At 46.5% G+C, this 23,924-nt stretch overlaps 1 protein-coding gene across 1 annotated transcript in view; it reads right to left on the bottom strand.

The window, feature by feature from the left end:
- Positions 1 to 23,924, bottom strand: part of LOC140210768 (Fanconi anemia core complex-associated protein 24-like) — a 100,292-nt gene that overhangs the window by 62,909 nt on the left and 13,459 nt on the right. The window contains exons 4-7 of the mRNA XM_072280021.1: positions 19,394 to 19,464; positions 10,751 to 10,904; positions 10,034 to 10,074; positions 365 to 446 (exon numbers count right to left, since the gene is read on the bottom strand). Coding sequence (XP_072136122.1) covers positions 365 to 446; positions 10,034 to 10,074; positions 10,751 to 10,904; positions 19,394 to 19,464 — 348 coding nt within the window. The remainder of the gene's footprint in view (positions 1 to 364; positions 447 to 10,033; positions 10,075 to 10,750; positions 10,905 to 19,393; positions 19,465 to 23,924) is intronic.

Raw genomic sequence — 23,924 nt, 5'->3', positions numbered from 1 at the left:
CCAGCACTTCATCATGATTTTGTTCTCTTTTTGCACTACTTATAATATAACCAGATAACATATAACAATTACAGCACGGGAACAGGCCATCTCCGCCCTTCTAGTCCGTGCCGAACTCTTACTCTCACCTAGTCCCACCGACCTGCACTCAGCCCATAACCCTCCACTCCTTTCCTGTCCACATAGCTGTCCAATTTAACTTTAAACGACAACACTGAACTGTCTACTACCACTGTCTGGCTTCCTCCGCAAAGCCAGCATCGCATCCAGTGTACAACCTCAGCCTCAGCCCCCAGTATAATCGGACAAATGGACATCCTGCATTGAGCACTCTGTGATTAATTCAGGTACAGTGAAACATTACCAGATGGGTTGCTGCTTCAGCTGAGTGTACAGGTAAACCTTCACCCCTCTCGTCTCCTCCACACAGGGCTTCCCCTCTGAGGCTGCAGAAAGAAACATGCATTTCATCACCCAGTTCTCTGGGCACAGTGCTCAGCGAGGCATCCTCCGTAAGGAACTCCCCTGCCCTCGCCATGAGCCACGTGGTTTTCCTCCAGGTGCTCTGGTTTCCTCCCACATTCCAAAGACGTACCAGTTGGTGTGTTAATTGGACATTGTAAATTATCCATTGATAAGGCTAGGGTTAAGTTGGGGGGTTACTGGGAGATGCAGCTCGGGTTGGAAAGTCCTGTTCTGTGCTGTATCTGTAAGCAAAATAAACACTTGCTCTTCCCCCCTCCCCCTCCCCCTCCACCGTTACGATCTCCATAAACAAATCCCCGCACAGAAACCAAAAGCACATGGGGAGGGGGCCTCACCCTTCACACTGCCAGCTGCTCCAGTACAAATTCACTCTTTGAAGGCTGTTTTTCAAGGAAGGAGAAAATGTGAGATTATGGATCAACTACAGTAGCGTGTTCAGTTGTGAGATGTAGTTTTCATCTGGCTAGCCAGTAAAATTGCTAACGTCGATGGCTGTGGAAGCCAAGTCATGGGTATATTTAAAGTGGAGGCTGATAGGTTCTTGATCAGCCAGCATGTTAAAGGTTATGGGGAGAAGGCAGGACAATGGGGTTGAGAGGGATAATGTCCCATGAGAAGGCGGCACACACAGAACATCAGGGTTTCCAGGTCCAGACGCAGTTAACTTAATTATATGTGCTGTGTGCCGTGTGTGACTGTACGCGCTGTGTTTTGCACGCTGGTCCTGGAGCAACACTTTCACTTGGCTGTATTTATGTGCACGGTTGAACTTTAAATCAGCCCTGATGGAATGACAGAGCAATGGAATGGATGGAAGGGCCTAATTCTGCTCCTGTGAATCACAGCAGGTCTCATTGCCCTGCTCTTCCACATCCTTGCAGACTTCTCCAGCTCTAGGTGAATCTGCTCCCCTAGCCTGCGTGGCAGCACTTCTCAGGGTAACAATCTCATTCTTCACTCTGACACAAGAGATTCTGCAGATGCAGCAAATCTTCAGCAACAGACACAAATCACAGCAAGCCACCTTCCAAAGCCCTCTTGGACCTCTTCCCTTTCAGTCCCAATAGGGTCTCGGCCCAAAATACTGACTTGTTTATGCCTCTCCACAGACGCCGCCTGACCTGCTAAGTTCCTCCAGCATTTTGTATGCGATATTCTGGTTGCACCATCTCCGTACATACGTCCAACAGAAAGTGCTGGACCCACTCTGCAGATCAGGTTGCATTTGTAGGAAAGGAAACAGTTTCACAATTTCAGATTGGAGACCGACCCTCAGAAATGTTCTCCTGCAGACAGTCTGACCCACCGACAGATCCGTTGGTATCATTCCTATAGATACAGTCTGACCCGCTGACAGATCTCTCAGTGTCATTCCCACAGATACAGTCTGACCCACTAACAGATCCCTCAGTGTCATTCCCACAGATACAGCCTGACCCACTGACAGATCCCCGTGTCATTCTCACAGATACAGTCTGACCCGCTGACAGATCCCCGTGTCATTCCCACAGATACAGTCTGACCCACTGACAGATCCGCCTCATTCCCACAGATACAGTCTGACCCACTGACAGATTCCTGTGTCATTCCCACAGATACAGTCTGACCCACTGACAGATCCGTGTCATTCCTACAGATACAGTCTGACCCACTGACAGATCCCTCAGTGTCATTCCCATTTACAGTCTGACCCATTGACAGATCCCTCAGTATCATTCCCACAGATACAGTCTGACCCACTGACATATCCCTCAGTATCATTCCCAGATACAGTCTGACCCACTGACAGATCCGCGTCATTCCCACAGATACAGACTGACCCGCTGACAGATCCCTCAGTGTCATTCCCACAGATACAGCCTGACCCACTGACAGATCCTCATGTCATTCTCACAGATACAGCCTGACCCACTGACAGATCCCTGTGTCATTCCCACAGATACAGCCTGACCCACTGACAGATCCCCGTGTCATTCTCACAGATACAGTCTGACCCGCTGACAGATCCCCGTGTCATTCCCACAGATACAGTCTGACCCACTGACAGATCCGCGTCATTCCCACAGATACAGTCTGACCCACTGACAGATCCCTGTGTCATTCCTACAGATACAGTCTGACCCACTGACAGATCCCTCAGTGTCATTCCCATTTACAGTCTGACCCATTGACAGATCCCTCAGTATCATTCCCACAGATACAGTCTGACCCACTGACATATCCCTCAGTATCATTCCCAGATACAGTCTGACCCACTGACAGATCCGCGTCATTCCCACAGATACAGACTGACCCGCTGACAGATCCTCGTGTCATTCCCACAGAGAGTCTGACCCACTGACAGATCCGTGTCATTCCCACAGATACAGTCTGACCCACTACAGATCCCTCAGTATCATTCCCACAGATACAGTCTGACCCACTGACAGATCCCTCAGTATCATTCCCACAGATACAGTCTGACCACTGACAGATCCCTCAGTATCATTCCCAGATACAGTCTGACCCACTGACAGATCCGTGTCATTCCCACAGATACAGTCTGACCCACTGACAGATCCCTGTGTCATTCCCACAGATAGTCTGACCCACTGACAGATCCCTCAGTATCATTCCCAGATACAGTCTGACCCACTGACAGATCCGTTTCATTCCCACAGATACAGTCTGACCCACTAACAGATCCCTCAGTGTCATTCCTACAGATACAGTCAGACCCACTGACAGATCCCTGTGTCATTCCTACAGATACAGTCTGACCCACTGTTTCTCCCTCAGAACCATTCCCACAGATACAGTCTGACCCACTGTTTCTCCCTCAGAACCATTCCTACAGATAGTCTGACCCACTAACAGATCCCTCAGTGTCATTCCTACAGATACAGTCTGACCCACTGACAGATCCCTCAGTGTCATTCCCACAGATACAGTCTGACCCACTAGCTGTTTCTCCCTCAGAACCATTCCCACAGATAGTCTGACCCACTAACTGTTTCTCCCTCAGAACCATTCCTACAGATACAGTCTGACCCACTGTTTCTCCCTCAGAACCATTCCTACAGATAGTCTGACCCACTGACTGTTTCTCCCTCAGAACCATTCCTACAGATAGTCTGACCCACTGACTGTTTCTCCCTCAGAACCATTCCTACAGATACAGTCTGACCCACTGACTGTTTCTCCCTCAGAACCATTCCTACAGATACAGTCTGACCCACTGACTGTTTCTCCCTCAGAACCATTCCTACAGATACAGTCTGACCCACTGTTTCTCCCTCAGAACCATTCCTACAGATAGTCTGACCCACTGACTGTTTCTCCCTCAGAACCATTCCTACAGATACAGTCTGACCCACTGACTGTTTCTCCCTCAGAACCATTCCCACAGATACAGTCTGACCCACTGACTGTTTCTCCCTCAGAACCATTCCTACAGATACAGTCTGACCCACTGACTGTTTCTCCCTCAGAACCATTCCTACAGATACAGTCTGACCCACTGACTGTTTCTCCCTCAGAACCATTCCCACAGATACAGTCTGACCCACTGACTGTTTCTCCCTCAGAACCATTCCTACAGATACAGTCTGACCCACTGACTGTTTCTCCCTCAGAACCATTCCTACAGATACAGTCTGACCCACTGTTTCTCCCTCAGAACCATTCCCACAGATAGTCTGACCCACTGTTTCTCCCTCAGAACCATTCCTACTGATACAGTCTGACCCACTGTTTCTCCCTCAGAACCATTCCTACTGATACAGTCTGACCCACTGTTTCTCCCTCAGAACCATTCCTACTGATACAGTCTGACCCACTGTTTCTCCCTCAGAACCATTCCCACAGATACAGTCTGACCCACTGTTTCTCCCTCAGAACCATTCCTACAGGTACAGTCTGACCAACTGTTTCTCCCTCAGAACCATTCCTACAGATACAGTCTGACCCACTGACAGATCCCTCAGTGTCATTCCTACACAGTCTGACCCACTAACAGATCCCTCAGTGTCATTCCTACAGATACAGTTTGACCCACTGACTGTTTCTCCCTCAGAACCATTCCCACAGAGTCTGATCTACAAACTATGGCCTCAAACGTTCTTAAGGATTCAGTCTGACCCACTGCCTGTTACTCGCTCAGAACCATTCCCAGAGATATAGTCTAACCCGCTGATTATTCCACCTTCAGGACTATTCCCTATGGAGTGTGACTCACTGACTACTGCTCCCTTAAATCCGTTCCGAGATACAGCCTGACCTGTGGGCCGTTCCCTCAGAACTCTTCCTACACATACAGTCTGGCACATTGCCTATTCCTCCCTGAGAACCTTCACAGAGATTCAGTCTGTTCATTCTCAGCCCATGTGATTCCTCTCCCTGATCCTCAATGTCTGTTCCTATGATTCCACTCCCTGATCTTCATTCTCTGTCCCTGTGATTCTGGTCTCTGATCTTCATTTTCTGATCTATATTCTCTGTACCCGTGATTCCCGACCCTAATCTTCATTCTGTCTCTAATCTTCATTTTCAGTCCCTGTGACTCCTGTTATCTATCTTCATACTCTGTCTCTGTGATTCCAATCCCTGATCTTCATTCTGTCCCTGTGATTCTGTTCTTTTATCTTCATACTCTGTCCGTGCGATTTCTGCCCCGATCTTCATTTTCTTTACCTGCGATTCCCATCCCTAATCTTCATTCTTTCCCTCGTTTTTATTCTCTGGGAGAGGCACATCAGGGAGGGTGAGAGTTACCTGGATTCTCTGTTTCTGGAGGTAGTCACATCCATTAGATTAGCTGCCTCAAATCTAGTCTGTGGTCAGGGACAAGAGGGTGTGACTGCGAGTGAGGCGGGTAGTGGGATCCAAGAGACAGTGCTGGAGGAGCCTCAGCCCTTGAGCTTGTCCAGCAGGTCTGAGATTCTTGCTCCCTGTGCAGATGAGAGTGGGGGATGTAGGAAGGATGAACAACCTAACTGTGGCACCATAGTTCAGGGAGCCATTCAAGAGGGGGGAGAGAAGGGAAATGTAGTGGTAATTGGGGATAATATAGTTGGGGGAATAGACAGAGTTCTCTTTTGTGAGTTCTGAGCGTCCCTAAGGCTGTGTTGCCTGCCTGGTGCCCAGGTTCGGGACAGCTTATCTGACCTGCAGAAGGATTTGCAGTGGGAGGGGAAAGACCCAGTCATCATGGTCCATGTGGGTACCAATGACATAGGTAGAATGAGGAAGGGGGTTCTACTGAGGAAATATGAGTAGCTAGGGACAGGGAATAAATTAAAAAGCAGAACCAAAAACGTGGTAATCTCTGGATTACTACCTGAGCCATGTGCAAATTGGCAGAGGGTCAAGAAGATTAAAGAGTTAAATGCATGGCTGGTGTGGGAGAAGTGTGTTTGAATTCATGGGAAATTGGCCCCAGCATTGGGGAAGGAGGGAGCTGTACCAATGGGACGGGCTCCATCTGAACCGTGATGGGACCTGGATCCTAGTGAATCACATAACTGGGGCTGTGGATGGGGCTTTAAACTAAATAGTAGGGGTGTGGGTTCAACAGATTGGAGAAGAAAGGATAAAGTAAAAGAGAAAATTGTAGATAAAGATAAAACAAAAGATAAAAAAGCAAAGTAAGAGTGGAGTGAAGAATAGTCAAGTGAAAAAGAGTAAAAGATTACAAGATTTTAAAAACACAATGAGTGCAAGGGCACTTTATTTAAATGCCTGTAGTATTTGAAACAAGGGCGGTGAACTTGTGTCTCAAATCAGCACAAAAGGGCTGATTCAGTGGCCATTACAGAAACGTGATTGCAGGGTGGAGAGGATTGGGAATTAAGTATCCAAGGATATCAGGTAATGCGGAAAGATAGGCAGGAAGGTAAGGGAGGTGGGATAGCGCTCTTAGTTAAAGATGTGATCAGGGTAATAGAGAGAGATGATATAAGATTGAAGGAGCAGAATGCTGAATCCATCTAGGTACAGATTAGGAATAATAAAGGGGAAAAGATTCACTGGTGGGAATTGTCTATGGGCCACCGACTAATAACATTACAGTGGCACAGGCAAGAAACAGAGAATTATCTGAGGCATGTAAGAATCGAACAGCAGTCATCATGGGGGACTTTAATTTGCACATAAATTGGGTGAATCATGTTGATCGTGGCAGCCTTGAGGAGGACTTCATAGAATGCATCGGTGCTGGCTTTCTTGAACAGCATGTTACTGAACCTACAAGGGAACGTGCTACCTTAGATCTGGTCCTGTGCAATGCAGTTTGTATGTACTCCCCGTAACTGTGCATTCTCTTTTTCAATTCTCATTCTCTTCCTGTGATTCCTGTCCCTGATCTTCATTCTCAGCTGGTGATTCCTGTCCCTGCTGCCCCTGAGATTTCCGGAGGGCCCCAAAGGAGCAGTTCATTTCAGATCCTGTCATTGATGCACTGGGCCTCATGCAGAGAGAACTGAAATACTTAAATACAAAATCAATTCCAAATTGAGGCATAAGTTGATGCAGAAAAATTTGGGGTAAACACCAGAAAGAAACCCAAGCTGTGACACACACTTGCAGAAACTGCGATCAGCAATGGACTCAGCTCAGTACATCATGGCCATATTTGTCCCTACCATCTGGATCATCCACAGGAAATGCAGCCTGAAGATTCCCCACTCCCCGGACCATACCATCTCCTCACACTACCATCAGCCTGAAGCCCCCCACCACCAGGTTCAAGAACAGTTATTTTCTTTCAACCATTTGGTTCTTGAACCAACCAGCATAACCCTAATCACTACAGCCTGGCACTTTTTACTCAGCTTTTTTGTTCTTTCTTCTAAAATCAGCGTAGAAGCTATGTTTAATTGGTGGTTTTGTTGTGAATTCTGCTTCTCTGATGCCGTATCTGTGATGCTGCTGCATTGTACCTATGTGTAGATGTACTTGTGTAGGTGACAATAAACTCGACTTAGTACCCAGAGTCCCTGGAAGCTGAAGGAATCCAAAAACCCAGAGCAGAATTGGAACTGCTTCATTCCTGAACAACTCACAGCAGTGGTGTAGCGGTTAGTGTAACGCTTTATAGTGCCATGATCTGGGTTCAATTCTCTGTGTGAGGAGTTTGTATGTACTCCCTGTCACCATGTAGGTTTCTTCAGCATCTCTTAGTGGGACAGCATTTTGGAGGTAGTCCTCCTTTACCAGAGCACTGGAGAGGGATAGGAGCAGACAGTTTGGAAAAACATTTAATTGGGGTAAGGTGAAATATGATGCTATCAGGCAGAAGCTTGGGAGCAGATGTTCTCAGGGAAATGAATGGCAGAAATGTGACAAATATTCAGGGAACATTTACATGGTGTTCTGCATAGGCACGTTCCATTGAGGCAGGGAAAGGATAGCAGGGTAAAAGAACCATGGTGTACAAAGGATGTGGAAAACCTAGTTAAGAAGAAAAGGAAAGCTTATTAAAGGTTTAAGAAATTAGGTACAGTTAGAGCTCTAGAAAATTACAGGTTGCCAGTAACAAACTTAAGAATGAAATTAGGAGAGCCAGAGGGACCATGAGAAGAGCAAGAGGATAAGCATTGTGAGAATAGGACCGATCAGGACCAAGAGTGGAAACATATGCATGGAGTCGGAGGAGGTAGTGGAGGTACTTATTGAATACTTTGCTTCAGTACTTTGCTACCAGGGAAAAGGACCTTGGCATTTGTGGGGATGACTTACAGCGGACTGAAATGCTTGAATCTATAGACATTAAGAAAGAGGATGTGCTGGAGCTTTTGAAAAGCATTAAGTTAGATAAGTCGCCGGGACCGGACGAGATATACCCCAGGCTACTGTGGGAAGCAAAGGAGGAGATTGCTGAGCCTCTGGCGATGATCTTTGCATCATCAATACAGAGGGGAGAAGTACTGGAGGACTGGAAGGTTGGAAATGTTGTTCCCTTGTTCAAGAAAGGGAGCAGAGATAACCAAGGAAATTATAGACCAGTGAGTCTTACTTCAGTGGGGGGCAAGTTGTTGGAGAAGATCCTGAGAGGCAGGATTTAAGAGCATTTGGAGAGACCTAATCTGATTAGGAATAGTCAGCATGGCTTTGTCAAGGACAGGTCATGCCTTATGAGCCTGACTGAATTTTTTGAGGATGTGACTAAACACATTGATGAAGGTAGAGCAGTGGATGTAGTATATATGGATTTCAATAAGACACTTGTTAAGGTTTCCTATGCAAGGCTCATTCAGAAAGTAAGGAGGCATGGGATCCAAGGGGAAATTGCTTGTGGATCCAGAATTGGCTTGTCCACAGAAGGCAAAGAGTGGTTGTAGATGGTTTGTATTCTGCATGGAGGTCAGTGACCAGTGGTGTTCCGCAGGGATCTGACTGGGACCCCTCCTCTTGGTAATTTTTATAAATGACCTGGATGAGGAAGTGGAGGGATGGGTTAGTAAATTTACTGATGACACAAAGGTTGGGGGTGTTGTGGATAGTCTGGAGGGTTGTCAGAAGTTACAACGGGACATTGATAGGATGCAGAACTGGGCTGAGAAGTGGCAGATGGAGTTCAACCCAGATAAGTGTGAAGTGGTTCATTTTGGTAGGTCAAATATGATGGCAGAATATAGTATTAATGGTAAGACTCTTAACAGTGTAGAGGATCAGAAGGATCTTGGGGTCTGTGTTGATAGGACACTCAAAGCTGCTACGCAGGTTGACAGTGTTGTTAAGGCAGCGTATGGTGTGTTGGCATTCATCAAACGTGGGATTGAGTTCAAGAGTTGTGACATAATGTTACAGCTATACAAAACCTTGGTTAGACCCCACTTGGAGTACTGTGCTTAGTTCTGGTCACCTCACTACAGGAAGGATGTGGTTACTATAGAGAGTGTGCAGAGGAGATTTACAAGGATGTTGCCTGGATTGGGGAGCATGCCTTATGAGAATAGGTTGAGTGAACTCGGCCTTTTCTCCTTGGAGCGACTGAGGATCAGAGGTGTATAAGGTGACGAGAGGCATTGACTGTGTGGATAGCCAGAGGCTTTTTCCCAGGGTTGAAATAGCTAACACGAGGGGGCATAGGTTTAAGGTGCTTGGAAACAGGTACCGAGGGGATGTCAGGGGTAAGTTCTTCACACAGAGAGTGGTGAGTGCGAAGGCGGTAGAGGTGGATACAATAGGGGCTTTTAAGAGATTGTTAAGATAGGTGCATGGAGCTTAGAAAAGCAGAAGGTGTTTCGGTAGGGAAATTCTAGGCAGTTTCTAGAGTAGGTTACATGGTCAGCAGGACAGTGTGGGCCAAAGGGCCTGTAACGTGCTGTAGGTTTCTATGTTCGTTGTTTCTATGGGGTGCTCCAGTTTCCTCTCACATTCCAGGCACATGGATTAGGGCTAGTGAGATGTTGCCAAGCTGTATTGGTGCCAGAAGCATGGTGTGGTGTCACCAGCACATCTTCAGACTATGTTGGCCATTGATGCAAAACGGCACATTTCACTGTGTGCTTCGATGCACGTATGACAAATTAAGTGAAACCTAGAAGGATCTTTGTCTTTAACTCACCTCCACGCTTGTACTTCTCCTGGGCCCGGTTTACTGCGTGTCTGCAACATAAGCAAGGCTCTGAGTTAGTGGCTTTGCCTGCCAGTCAGCAGGAACAATGAGTGAACAGCAGTCTGTCAGCAAGACCACCCCATGTCCTTCCCCCTCAGCTCAGCACTGGGGCAGGTCTGGACACGGGCACAGCAGCTGAGGCTACACCAAAGGGTGAGGAGAAATCCCTCTATTCCATCCAGATTTAATGAAGAGGCATTGCTACTCCAATGAGACCCCTCAAGAGAATGGAGACTGGCCTCATCTAAAATTACATACTTGTGACAGCTCACACTCTTTTACAGTCGAGTGAGTGTAATGTTGGGTCCAAAAGCAACTCGCTCAGAAGAGATAGAATTAACTGCTCTGGCAAAATAATAAACAGAGTAATGAGGCAAGAGGTGGCGAGGGGCACGTGGAGAGGGGCATGAAAGGGCAGCGCTTGGAGGGAATTGGGACTAGCTGGGTGGACACTGTGGTTGACATGGAGAGGGACATGAAAGGGCAGTGCTTGGAGGGAATTGGGACTAGCTGGGTGGACACTGTGGTTGACATAGAGTATTTGTGTCGGTGTTGTTTTGCTCTGAGACTCTATACACTGCAGTATAGAACCTTCTGAGTCTGCACCTGCTAGACATGTTGGAAGGGGACCAAGTAACGCTTGGCAACTTGCTGCAGTATACTTACCCATTCTTCAGCTTCATCTCCAGAGCCCCAAAGAATCCCTTCACATTTTCCGTATTCCTCAGCAGGTCTCTCCGACCCAGCCAACCATTCCCAGTTTTCTCCCCGGACCCTGCGGCCTTTCTCTTCAGCTCAAGCACGTTTGGATGTGATTTGCCTGCAGAGTACAAAGATAGCTGAGAACTCTGGACACACACAACACCGGCAGGTACAGAGGCAAACATCTGCACACAGGCACACCAGCCTGGAGCTCGGGTACCATTCAGATCCCACTGCCACGTCAGCTCCCAGCCACTCGTGGCACATCCGGCAGAGTTCAGCTGCAGCAAGTCGCTGAAGAAAGGGGACCCACAGCTCAGCAGGGTCTGGGGTTGAGGTTGGGACATTTGATATATTAACGGGGACCCACAGCTCAGCAGGGCCTGAGGTTGAGGTTGGGACATCCGATATATTAACAGAGACTCACAGATGAGCAGGGCCTGGGATTGTGGCTGGAATGTAACATACAGGGGCAGAATTAGGCCATTTGGCCCATCGAGTCTGCTCTACCATTTCAGCATGGCTGATCCAACTTTCCTCTCAGCCCCATTCTCCTGCCTTCCCCCCTTACACCTTCATGCTGGGACCAATCCAGAATCTATCAATCCATGCCTTAAAGACACATAAAGACGGCCTCCATAGCTGCCTGTGGCAAAAAAATTCTACAAATTCACCACTCTCTGGCTGAAGAAATTCCTCATCTCCATTCTAAAAGGAGTATTCTGAGGCAGTGTCCTCTGGTCTTCGACACTCCCACCATAGGAAACGTCCTCTCCACATCCACTTCATCAAGGCCTTTCACCATTTGATAGGTTTCCATGAGGTCACCCCTCATTCTTCTCAATTTCATAGAATACAGACCCAGAGGCACCAAACACTCTTCATATGACAAGCTGTTCAATCGTGTAATCATTTTCGTGAACCTCCTTTGAACCCCCTTCAGTTTCAGCACATCCTTTCTCAGATAAGGGGCCCAGAACTGCTTGCAATACTCCAAGTGAGGTCTCACTGTTTTATAAAGTCTCAACATTCCACCCTTCCTTTTATATCCTAGTTCTCCTGAAATGAATGCCAACATCGCATTTGCCTTCTTCTCACAGCCTCAACCTGCAAATTAAACTTGCAAAAGGACTCCCAAATTCCTTTGGGCTTCAGACTTTTGTATTTTCTCTCCATTTAGAAAATAGTCAACCCTTTCACTTCTTCTACCAAAGTGCATAATCATACACTTCCTGACACTGTATTCCATCTGCCACTTCTTTGCCCATTCTCATAATCTAAATCCTTCTGTAGTCTCACTACTTCCTCAAAACTACCTGCCCCTCCACCTATCTTCATATCATCTGCAAACTTTGCAACAAAGCCATCAATTCCATCATCCAAATCATTGATATAACGTAAAAAGAATCGGTCCCAACACAGACACCTGTGGAACACCACTAGTCATCAGCAGCCAGCCTTTCCACTCTTTGCCTCCTGCTAATCAGCCACTGCTTTATCCCTGCTAGAATCTTTCCTGTAATAACACGGGCTCATAGCATCTTAAGCAGCCTCATGTGGCACTTGTCAAAAATCACCTGAAATTCCAAGTACAAAACATCAACCAATTCTCCTTTGTCTCTCCTGCTTGTTATTTCTTCAAAGAATTCCAACAGATTTGTCAGGCAAGATTTTCCCTTGAGAAAACCAAGCTGACAATGGCCTATTTTATCATGTGCCTCCAAGTACACCAAAACCACATCCTTAAGCATTGACTCCAACATCTTCTCAATCACTGAGGTCAGACTAACAGGCCTATAATTTCCTTTCTTCTGCCTCACTCCCCTCTTGAAGAATGGAGTGACATTTCCAATTTTCCATTCTTCTGGAACCATTCCAAAATCTAGAGATTATTGAAAGATCATTACTAATGCCTCCACAATTGCTTCATCACCTCTTTCAAGACTCTGGGGTGTACACCATCTGGTCCAGGTGACTGAACTACCTTCAGATATTCAGTTTTTCAAGGACCTTCTCTCTAGCTATGGTAACTCCATACACTTCGTCCCCCTGACACCTGGAACTTCCATCATACTGCTAGTGTTTTCCACAGTGAAGACCGATGCAAAAAACTTATTCAGCTTGTTCGCTATTTCCTTGTTCCCCATTACCACCTCTCCAGCATCATTTTCCAGAGGTCCGATATCCACTCTCACCTCTCTTTTACACTTTATGTATCCGAAGAAACTTTGGTATTCTGTTTAATATTATTGGCTAGCTTACTTTTGTATTCCATCTTTACCTTCTTAATGACTTTTGTCATTGTCTTCTGTTGGTATTTAAAATCTTCCCAATCTTCGAACTTTCCACTAATATTTGCTCCATTATATGCCCTCTCTTTGGCTTTTATGACTTCCCTTGTTGGCCACAGCTGTGTCATCTTGCCTTTAGAAAACTTCTTCCTCTTTGTGATGTATATATCCAGTGCCTTCCGAAATGCTTCCAGAAATTCCAGCCATTGTTGCTCTGCCATCATCCCTGCCAGTGTTCTTTTCCCAATCAAATCTGGCCAACTTCTCCCTCATGCCTCTGTAATTCTCTCTACTCCACTATATTGGGACATCCGATATATTAATGGGGATTCACAGATGAGCAGGGCCTGGGATGCCAGATACATTACAGGGGCAGGAACTCACTGAGCAGCACCGGTCACAATCCATGACATGGTAAGAAAGGAGGAGGCTTATAGCAGGAGCAATCTGCTAGTTACTTACTACCTGCGCCTTGTGCCAGTGAATACAGATGAATGCATAGGTCGTAGGCAGGGAAGTGCAATAGATTTAGATTTCGGGGCCAATGGGATCTGTATACACCAGACTACTTGGAACTACAATAGGATGATGAACTGTATCTGTGTGGGGAGATTGGCTTGTGTTGGGGCGGGTTAGCTAACCAAGGGATGCTGCACAATGGAAAATTCAGTAAATACTCAGCCCATCTGACCTTGTGATGGAAGAAAGGTCACTGAGGAAGCAGCTGAAGATGGGTGGGGTGAAGTCAGTGAAAATCCCCCAGTGACATCCTGGAGTTGGGTTGACTTCAGCCATTCTTCTTCATACTAGGTATAAAACTCCCACCACTGCAATGGTTTTTAGTTTACTTAGACATACAGTGCCTAAAAAAGTATTCACCCACAACCTGGAATTTTTCATGTTTTATTGTTTTACAACATTAAATCATAGTGGATTTAATTTGGCTTTTTTAACACTGATCAACAGAAAAAGACTCTTGTGTTAAAGTGAAAACAGATATCTACACAGTGATCTAAATTAATTGCAAGTATAAAACACAAAATAATTGATTGCACAAGTATTCACCCTCTTCAAATCAGAGTTTAGTAGATGCACCTTTGGCAGCAATTACAGCCTTGAGTCTGTGTGGATAGGTCTCTATCAGCTTTGCACATGGGGACACTGAAAATTTCCCCCGTTCTTCTTTACAAAACTGCTCAAGCTCTGTCAGATTGTATGGGGATCATAAGCGAACAGCCCTTTTCAAGTCTAGCCATAAATTCTCAATTGGATTGAGGTCTGAACTCTGACTTAACCACTCCAGGACATTAATTTTGTTGTTTTCAAGCCATTCCTGTGTAGCTTTGGCTTGGGGTCATTGTCCTGCTGGAAAACAAATCGACTTGCAGTTCTCTTGCAGACTGCATCAGGTTTTCCTCCTGGATTTCCCTGTATTTTGCTGCATTTATTTTACCCTCTACCTTCACAAGCCTTCCAAGGCCTGTTGCAGTGAAGCATCCTCACAGTGGCTGTTGTATGTTTGGACTTTCAGAAGGCCTTTGACAAGGCGCCACACATGAGGCTGCTTACCAAGTTAAGAGCCATGGCATTACTGGAAAGTTACTAACATGGTTAGAGCACTGGCTGATTGGTAAGAAGCAGTGAGTGGGAATAAAAGGATCCTTTCTGGTTGGCTGTCAGTAACCAGTGGTGTTCCGCAGGGATCGGCATTGGGACCACTTCTTTTTATGCTGTATATCAATGATTTAGATGATGGAATAGATGGCTTTGTTGCATAGTTTTTAGATGATATGAAGATTGATGGAGGGGCAAGGAGTGTTGAGGAAACAGGTAGGCTGCAGAAGGACTTAGATCAGGAGAAAGGGGAAGAGAGTGGCAAATGAAATACAATGTTGGAAAATGCATGGTCAAGCACTTTGGCAGTAGAAATAAATGTGCAGATTGTTTTCTGAATGAGAAGAAAATCCAAAAATCTGAGATGCAAAGGGATTTGGGAGTCCTCGTGCAGAACACCCTAAAGGTGAACTTGCAGGTAGAGTCGGTGGTGAGGAAGGCAAATGCAATATTAGCACTCATTTCAAGAGGTCTAGAATACAAAAGCAGGGATGTGATGCTGAGACTTTATAAGGCACTGGTGAGGCCTCAGCTTGAGTATTGTGAACAGTTTTGGGCTCCTCATCTAAGAAAAGATGTGCTGGTATTAGAGGGGGTTCAGAGGAGGTTCACAAGGATGATACCAGGAATAAAAGAGTTATCATACAAGGAACATTTGATAGCTCTGGGTCTGTACTCACTGGAATTTAGAAGGACAAAAGGCGATCTCATTGAAACCTTTCAAATGTTGAAAGGTCTAGACAGAGTAGATATGGAAAGGATGTTTCCCATGGTGGAATTTATTACCACAGGCAGCTGTGTGGGCCGTCTTTGGGTGTTTTTAAGGCAGAGCTTCACAGGTTCTTGATTGGACATGGCATCAAAGCTTACGGGAAGAAGGCTGGGGAGTGGGGCTGAGAAGGGGATAAAAAGGATCAGCCATGATTACACAGCAGAGCAGACCCGATGGGACAAATGGCCCAATTCTGCACTTATGTCTTATGGTCTTATGATGCAGCCGCCACCATGCTTCACAGTAGGGATGGTGTGTTTTTGATGATGTGCAGTGTTTGGCTTACGCCATACATAGTATTTAGTCTGATGACCAAAAAGCTCAATTTTGGCTTCATCAGTCCATAGGACTTTCCAGCTGCCTTCAGAATCTCCCACGTGCCTTCCAGCAAACTCTAGCCGAGATTTCACGTGCATTTTTTTTTAAACGGTGGCTTTCTCTTTGCCACTCTCCATAAAGCTGCAACTGGTGAATCACTCGGGCAACAGTTGTATACACAGTCTCTCCCATCTCAGCCACTGAAGCTTGTAACTCCTCCAGAGTTGTCGTAGGTCTCTTGGTGACCCCCCTCACCAGTCCCCTTCTTGCACGGTCACTCAGTTTTTGAGGACAGCCTGCTCTAGGCAGATTTACTGCTCTGCCATATTCTTTCCATTTCTTGATGATTGACTTAATTGTACTCCAAGAGATATTCAGTGACTTGGAAATTTTCTTGTATCTATCTCCTGACTTGTGCTTTTCAATAACTTTTCGCAGAGTTGCTTGGAGTGTTCTTTTGTCTTCATGGTGTAGTTTTTGCCAGGATACTGACTCACCAGCAGTTGGACCTTGCAGATACAGGTGTATTTTTACTACAATCAATTGAAACACCTTGACTGCACACAGGTCTCCAAAAACAAATCTCCATTTCACTAATTATGTGACTTCTAAAACCAATTGGCTGCATGAGTGATCATTTGTTGTGTCATATTAAAGGGGGTGAATACTTATGCAATCAATTATTATGTTTTATATTTGTAATTAATGTAGATCACTTTGTAGAGATCTGTTTTCACTTTGACACAAAAAAGTCTTTTTCTGTTGATCAGTGTCAAAAAAGTCAAATTAAATCCTCTGTGATTCAATGTTGTAAAACAATAAAACATGAAAACTTCTGCGAGGGATGAATACTTTTCATAGGCACTGTACTGCATGGTAACAGGCCCTAACAGCCCAATGAGCCTGCACCATCCAATTACACCCATGTGATCATTTAACCTACTGCATGGTACGTCTTTGGAATGTGGGAGGACAGTCACGGGGAGAATGTCCTTACAGCGGTGGGAATCTGTAAAAGTGATATGCTAACTGCTGTGCCTACGTTTTACCCTCAATAACCAATGAACTGGGTACTGTCAGAGGAAGAGATGAGACTTGAGGTAGATCAGCCATGATCATATTGAATGGTGGGCAAATTTGAGAGACCAGTTGGATAACTCCTGCACCAACTCCTGCATCTTCGGGAGAAGACAGCGGCGTGACGACAGCGTGCGCGGCCTCTTCGGTGATGAATATCCGTTATCTGTCAAGTACGGGACCGTGCACAATTCTGATTTGGTGGAGACAGACGTGAGAGCATAGCGGAACATCTGGAAAACTTCTGAAATGTCTGCTTTGCTACCGCTGCTACAGTGTGGTAACCGGAATCTCTGGAGCTGAAGGCCTCGAAATCCTCGGTTTTGTGTTTCAGCGGGCGGGGAGAGGTCGAAGGCGCTCGGCAGAGGATGGCGCTCCAGAGGCTGTATCGGAGAGGCTGCTTGGAAGCTTGGAGTTTTTGGACGGATCGACTCAGGGTCGGCTGCTTCCAAGGTATCGGCAAGTTGACGGTGCCTGGAGGTTTATGGCAGGGAGTTTTTCCCTTTTGCCGCTGCTATTGGGGACTCGGGAGTCCACCGACTCGGGAAATTTGAGACTTTTTTTTTTTACTGTGCCTATAGATTGTTCATCAAATTATGGTATTGCTTTGCACTGCTGTAACTATATGTTATAATTATGTGGTTTTGTCAGTGTTAGTCTTTGGTCTGTCTTGTTTTCTGTGATATCACACCAGAGAAACATTGTATCATTTCTTAATGCATGTATGCATTTCTAAATGACAATAAAAGAGGACTGAGTGTTCTCATAATCTAATTTTCTGACGATCCTGGGGTTCTATGATACTCCGTCATATGTTGGTTTGAGGTGAAGGGCAGTCACTGCCAGTGTCGCTGGAATTCAGCTCTTTGGTCTATGTTGAACCAAGATTGAGATGAAATCCGAAGCTGACGGAAGGCACTTTGGCTGAACATTGTTACAAATGCTTAAGCTTTGTCTCAAGATCATCCACACAGTCACTGATTTCTGGTATCTGAGATTTGTATCAGTACTTAGTCTGATGTGATGACCAACACACCAGTCAAGAGTATAAATGTACATTAGGTGATGTTTATGGGCAGAATTTGCAGCACTCTGAATATTGCCTCTGGTCTGTTCAGGATACAGTCACTTCCTGTTTCATAAATCGATGTATTGCATACAGGAGTTGTAATGTTATGTTGAAGTTGTACAAGATATTGGTGAAGCCTAGTTTGGAGTATTGTGTGCAGTTTTGGTGATCTACTTACAGGAAAGCTGGAAATAAGTTTGAAAGAGTATAGAGAAAATTTACGAGGATGTTGCCAAGACTGGAGGACCCGAGTTACAGGGAAAGATTGAATAGATTCGGATCTCATTCCCTAGATTGAAAGGTCAGGGGGCTGGGGCTGGGGCTGGAGAAGACTGGGCCAGTATTCAGCTTGCTGCTCAGCAAGGGGTTTACTCATCTCTGTGCTCTACCCAGGCTGTGGCCTGGATCAGCTGAGACTGGCTTCACTCCTGAGGACTCACTTTTGTGAACTTCAGTTCTGAATATTATTTGCTTATTTTCACTGTTTGCATGACTTGTTTTTTCCCTCTGTACACTGGGTGCTTGACAATCTCTCTTTTTTAAAAAATATGGGTTCTATTGGGTTTCTTCATTTTGTGGCTGCCTGTAAGGAGACGAATCTCAAAGTTGTATAAAGTATATAAACTTTGATAATAAATGTACTTTTAACTTTGGGCATAGAAGATTGCGGGGATATTTGATAGGGGTATACAAAATTATGAGGGGTATAGATAGAGTAAATGCAAGCAAGTTTTTTCCAGAGGTTGGGTGAGTCTACAACTAGAGGTCAGGGATTAGTCATAGTCATACTTTATTGATCCCGGGGGAAATTGGTTTTCGTTACAGTTGCACCATAAATAATAAAGAGTAATAAAACCATAAATAGTAATATGTAAATTATGCCAGGAAATGTCCAGGACCAGCCTATTGGCTCAGGGTGTCTGACTCTCCAAGGGAGGAGTTGTAAAGTTTGATGGCCACAGGCAGGAATGACTTCCTATGACGCTCTGTGCTGCATCTCGGTGGAATGAGTCTCTGGCTGAATGTACTCCTGTGCCTACCCAGTACATTATGTAGTGGATGGGAGACATTGTCCAAGATGGCATGCAACTTGGACAGCATGCTCTTTTCAGACACCACCGTCAGAGAGTCCAGTTCCAACCCCACAACATCGCTGGCCTTAAGGGTGAAAGGTGAAATGTTTAAGGGGAACATGAGGGGGATCTTCTTCACTTCGGAGGTGGTGGGAGTGTGGAACGAGCTGCCAGAGGAAGTGAGTTCAGTTTCCACATTTAATAGAAATTTGGATGGGTACATGGGCAGTAGAGGTACGGAGGGCTATGGTCTGGATGCAGGTCGATACAACCAGGCAGATTAATGGTTCTGCATGAACTCGCTCTTCAGCCCCATTACAGATCCCCGAAGTAGCCTCACCGAGCCATGCCATAAGTCAATGTCAGCAGAATCCAACCAAAGCTCTCACTTACCCATGTGATAGAAGGTGAAGCACATTGTCATTAGATTCTTGGCCGGGCCAAAGTCATCCCTCTGGTAGCACCTGCGATATAAACACCACATCCTGTAGTCTGTGCTCACGATTCAGGGCCCCACTGTGTGCGCGCGCTCACACACACACACACAGACACACAAAATGGGAAGGAGGTGGGACACCAGATGGAGTTGATAGCACACACACACCCTGTGGGAGGACCAGCCCAGGAATCTCTCTTGGCATAGTGTTTCTGAAGATTATGACTGCCACATAATTGCCACAGTGACAGGAAAGCAAAGCAAATTTAAGTCACCAGCAGTCCAGGAGTGACTGCTTGAAGATCAGCTTTATTTGCCACATTGACCAGAAAAATTTGCAGATAATTGCAAAGTCAGCCTGCTCTATCATGGGCACTAGCCTCCCCAGCATCGAGGACATCTATAAAAGGTGATGACTCAAAAAGGCAGCATCCATCATTAAGGACCCCCATCACCCAGGACATACATGACCTCTTCTCATTGCTACCGTCAATGAGGAGATACAGGAGCCTGAAGACACACACACACATTTCAGGAACAGCTCCTTCCCCTCTGCCATCAGATTTCTGAATGGACAATGAACACATCAACACTACTTCAGTACTTTTTTCTCTCTTATTGCACAACTTACTACACTATATGTATCTTATTGTACTTTATAGTTTTCTTATTATGTAATGCAAAGTACTGCTGCCACAAAATAACAAATTTCACAACATACAGTATGCCAGTGATATTAAACCCAATTCTGATTCATACGGTACATTGAAACGTATAGTAAAATGTGTCAAGCAACACACACAAAATGCTGGTGGAACGCAGCAGGCCAGGCAGCATCTCTAGGAAAAGGTACAGTTCACGTTTCAGGCCAAGAACCTTTGTCAGGACTAACTGAAGAAAGAGATAGGAAGAGATTTGAAAGTTGGAGGGGGAGGGGGAGATCCAAAATGATAGGAGAAGACAGGAGGGGAAGGGATGGAGCCAAGAGCTGGACAGGTGATTGGCAAAAAGGATACAGAGTTGGAGAAGGGGGAGGATCATGGGATGGGAGGCCTAGGGAGAAAGAAAGGGGGAGGGAAGCACCAGAGGAAGACGGAGAGCAGGCAAGGAGTTATTGTGAGAGGGACCCAGAGACAAAAAAGGAAAAAAATAATAAATAAATAAGGCATGGGGTAAGAAGGGGAGGAGAGGCATTAACAGTTAGAAAGTGAAGTCAATGTTCATGCCATCAGGTTGGGGGCTACCCAGACGGAATATAAGGTGTTGTTCCTCCAACCTGAGTGTGGCTTCATCTTTACAGCAGAAGAGGCCGTGGATAGACATATCAGAATGGGAATGGGACGTGGAATTAAAATGTGTGGCCACTGGGAGATCCTGCTTTCTCTGGTGGACAGAGCATAGGTTTTCCGCAAAACGGTCTCCCAGTCTGCGTTGCGTCTCGCCAATATATAGAAGGCCACATCGGGAGCACCGAACACAGTATATCACCCCAGCCGACTCACAGGTGAAGTGTTGCCTCAACTGGAAGGACAATCTGGGGCCCTGAATGGTGGTAAGGGAGTTTGTGTTAATGACCAACACAGTCTGAGGATGTGCTGTGAAGTGTTAACACTAACCATTATGCCACCATGTTACTGATAATTCTCATCTTAGTTCCCACCGATGTTGGCACGTGGCCAAGTGGTTAAGACGTTCGTCTAGTGATCTGAAGGTCGTTAGTTCGAGCCTTGGCTGAGGCTGCGTGTTGTGTCCTTGAGCAAGGCACTTAACCACACATTGCTCTGCGACGACACCGGTGCCAATACCCTTCCCTTGGACAACATCGGTGGTGTGGAGAGGGGAGACTTGCAGCATGGGCAACTGCCGGTCTTCCATACAACCTTGCCCAGGCCTGCACCCTGGAAACCTACCAATGGTCTCACGAGACTAACGGACGCCAATATATAAGTTCCCACAGAACAGAGGGGCAGCGATGTAATCTACTCTGCTGCAACAGTTTCACTGCCTGCATCGCGCACGTTTCTATAAGGGTTGAAAATTATTGACTACAATTTGCTACTTACATATTTTCATTATACATTTTTATTTCCAATTCCTTTCCTCTTCTCCTGAGGGTAATATTCACTTGAATTTGGGTTCACACAAATACAGACAGCAACATGGCTGAGGCTGGTCTCTGTGTGGGTGGCAGTGAGCAGCCACACCAATCCGTCCTCACATCACAGCTACACCGATCCGTCCTCACATCACAGACACACACAGATCCGTCCTCACATCACAGACACACACAGACCCGTCCTCACATCACAGCTACACCGATCCGTCCTCACATCACAGACACACACAGATCCGTCCTCACATCACAGACACACACAGACCCGTCCTCACATCACAGACACACACAGACCCGTCCTCACATCACAGACACACACAGACCCGTCCTCACATCACAGACACACACAGATCCGTCCTCACATCACAGCTACACCGATCTGTCCTCACATCACAGACACACACAGATCCGTCCTCACATCACAGCTACACCAATCCGTCCTCACATCACAGACACACACAGATCCGTCCTCACATCACAGACACACACAGACCCGTCCTCACATCACAGACACACACAGACCCGTCCTCACATCACAGACACACACAGACCCGTCCTCACATCACAGACACACACAGATCCGTCCTCACATCACAGCTACACCAATCCGTCCTCACATCACAGACACACACAGATCCGTCCTCACATCACAGACACACACAGACCCGTCCTCACATCACAGACACACACAGACCCGTCCTCACATCACAGACACACACAGACCCGTCCTCACGTCACAGCTACACAGATCCGTCCTCACGTCACAGCTACACAGATCCGTCCTCACATCACAGACACACACACAGACCCGTCCTCACATCACAGACACACACACAGACCCGTCCTCACATCACAGCTACACCGATCTGTCCTCACATCACAGCTACACCGATCCGTCCTCACATCACAGCTACACCGATCCGTCCTCACATCACAGACACACACAGACCCGTCCTCACATCACAGACACACACAGACCCGTCCTCACATCACAGACACACACAGACCCGTCCTCACATCACAGCTACACAGATCCGTCCTCACATCACAGCTACACAGATCCGTCCTCACATCACAGACACACACACAGACCCGTCCTCACATCACAGCTACACCGATCCGTCCTCACATCACAGCTACACCGATCCGTCCTCACATCACAGACACACACAGACCCGTCCTCACATCACAGCTACACAGACCCGTCCTCACATCACAGCTACACAGACCCGTCCTCACATCACAGCTACACCGATCCGTCCTCACATCACAGACACACACAGACCCGTCCTCACATCACAGACACACACAGACCCGTCCTCACATCACAGACACACACAGACCCGTCCTCACATCACAGCTACACAGACCCGTCCTCACATCACAGCTACACCGATCCGTCCTCACATCACAGACACACACAGATCCGTCCTCACATCACAGACACACACAGATCCGTCCTCACATCACAGACACACACAGACCCGTCCTCACATCACAGCTACACAGATCCGTCCTCACATCACAGCCACACACAGAGCCGTCCTCACATCACAGCCACGCACAGAGCCGTCCTCACATCACAGCCACGCACAGAGCCGTCCTCACATCACAGCCACGCACAGAGCCGTCCTCACATCACAGACACGCACAGATCCGTCCTCACATCACAGAAACGCACAGACCCGTCCTCACATCACAGACACACCGATTCAGACTGGCTGCGCAGGAGATAGAGCAATGTGCAAGGGGCACAAAGTTAGCTGTGAGGAGACACACAGTCTGTGGGTGGCAGCTGTTACCAAGTGCACACTGATTTTTCGGGTTAACGGTATTCCAGCATGACCAGTTTTCACTGCCCTCAAGGCGGCTCCGGTGAGCTGCTGATGTCCTGGTGGAGGTGACCTCGCTGTGCTGCTGGGGAGAGAATCCCATCATTTAGACCTAGAGATGATAAGGGACCATTGATAAGATGGTGTATTGTTGGGGCAGCTGCAGAAAGCACCCACTGCCCCGGTCTATTTGGCGATGGACGTGGCGGGTTTGGGAGCTGATGTGGAGTTATTGGGCAAGGGTCTGCAGGGCAGTTTGTAGAGGGGGTGGGGAGGATCAATGCATTGTTTTCAAAATGCCAGAGTATGTGGTATATGCAATTGATTACATTTCAAAACACAGAACATTGCATCCTACAGGCCTCTTGGCTATGTTCTCTGTAAGCTGTGCGCGTTGCGCGTACACACACATTTTTCAACCAGCGCACAAAGGAAATTAATGTGCACACAAAATTAGTTACCTAAAATAATGTAGTAATTAATAATTATACTTATTGAGATTAATCTTTTAGTTAAATGTTTCTGTTAACTAGTTAGTCGGTT

The sequence above is a fragment of the Mobula birostris genome, chromosome 15 (assembly GCF_030028105.1).
Source record: "Mobula birostris isolate sMobBir1 chromosome 15, sMobBir1.hap1, whole genome shotgun sequence".
Lineage (NCBI taxonomy): Eukaryota > Metazoa > Chordata > Chondrichthyes > Myliobatiformes > Myliobatidae > Mobula > Mobula birostris.
Note: the sequence above shows the minus strand (reverse complement) of the source record. Positions and strands in the feature narration are given on the sequence as shown.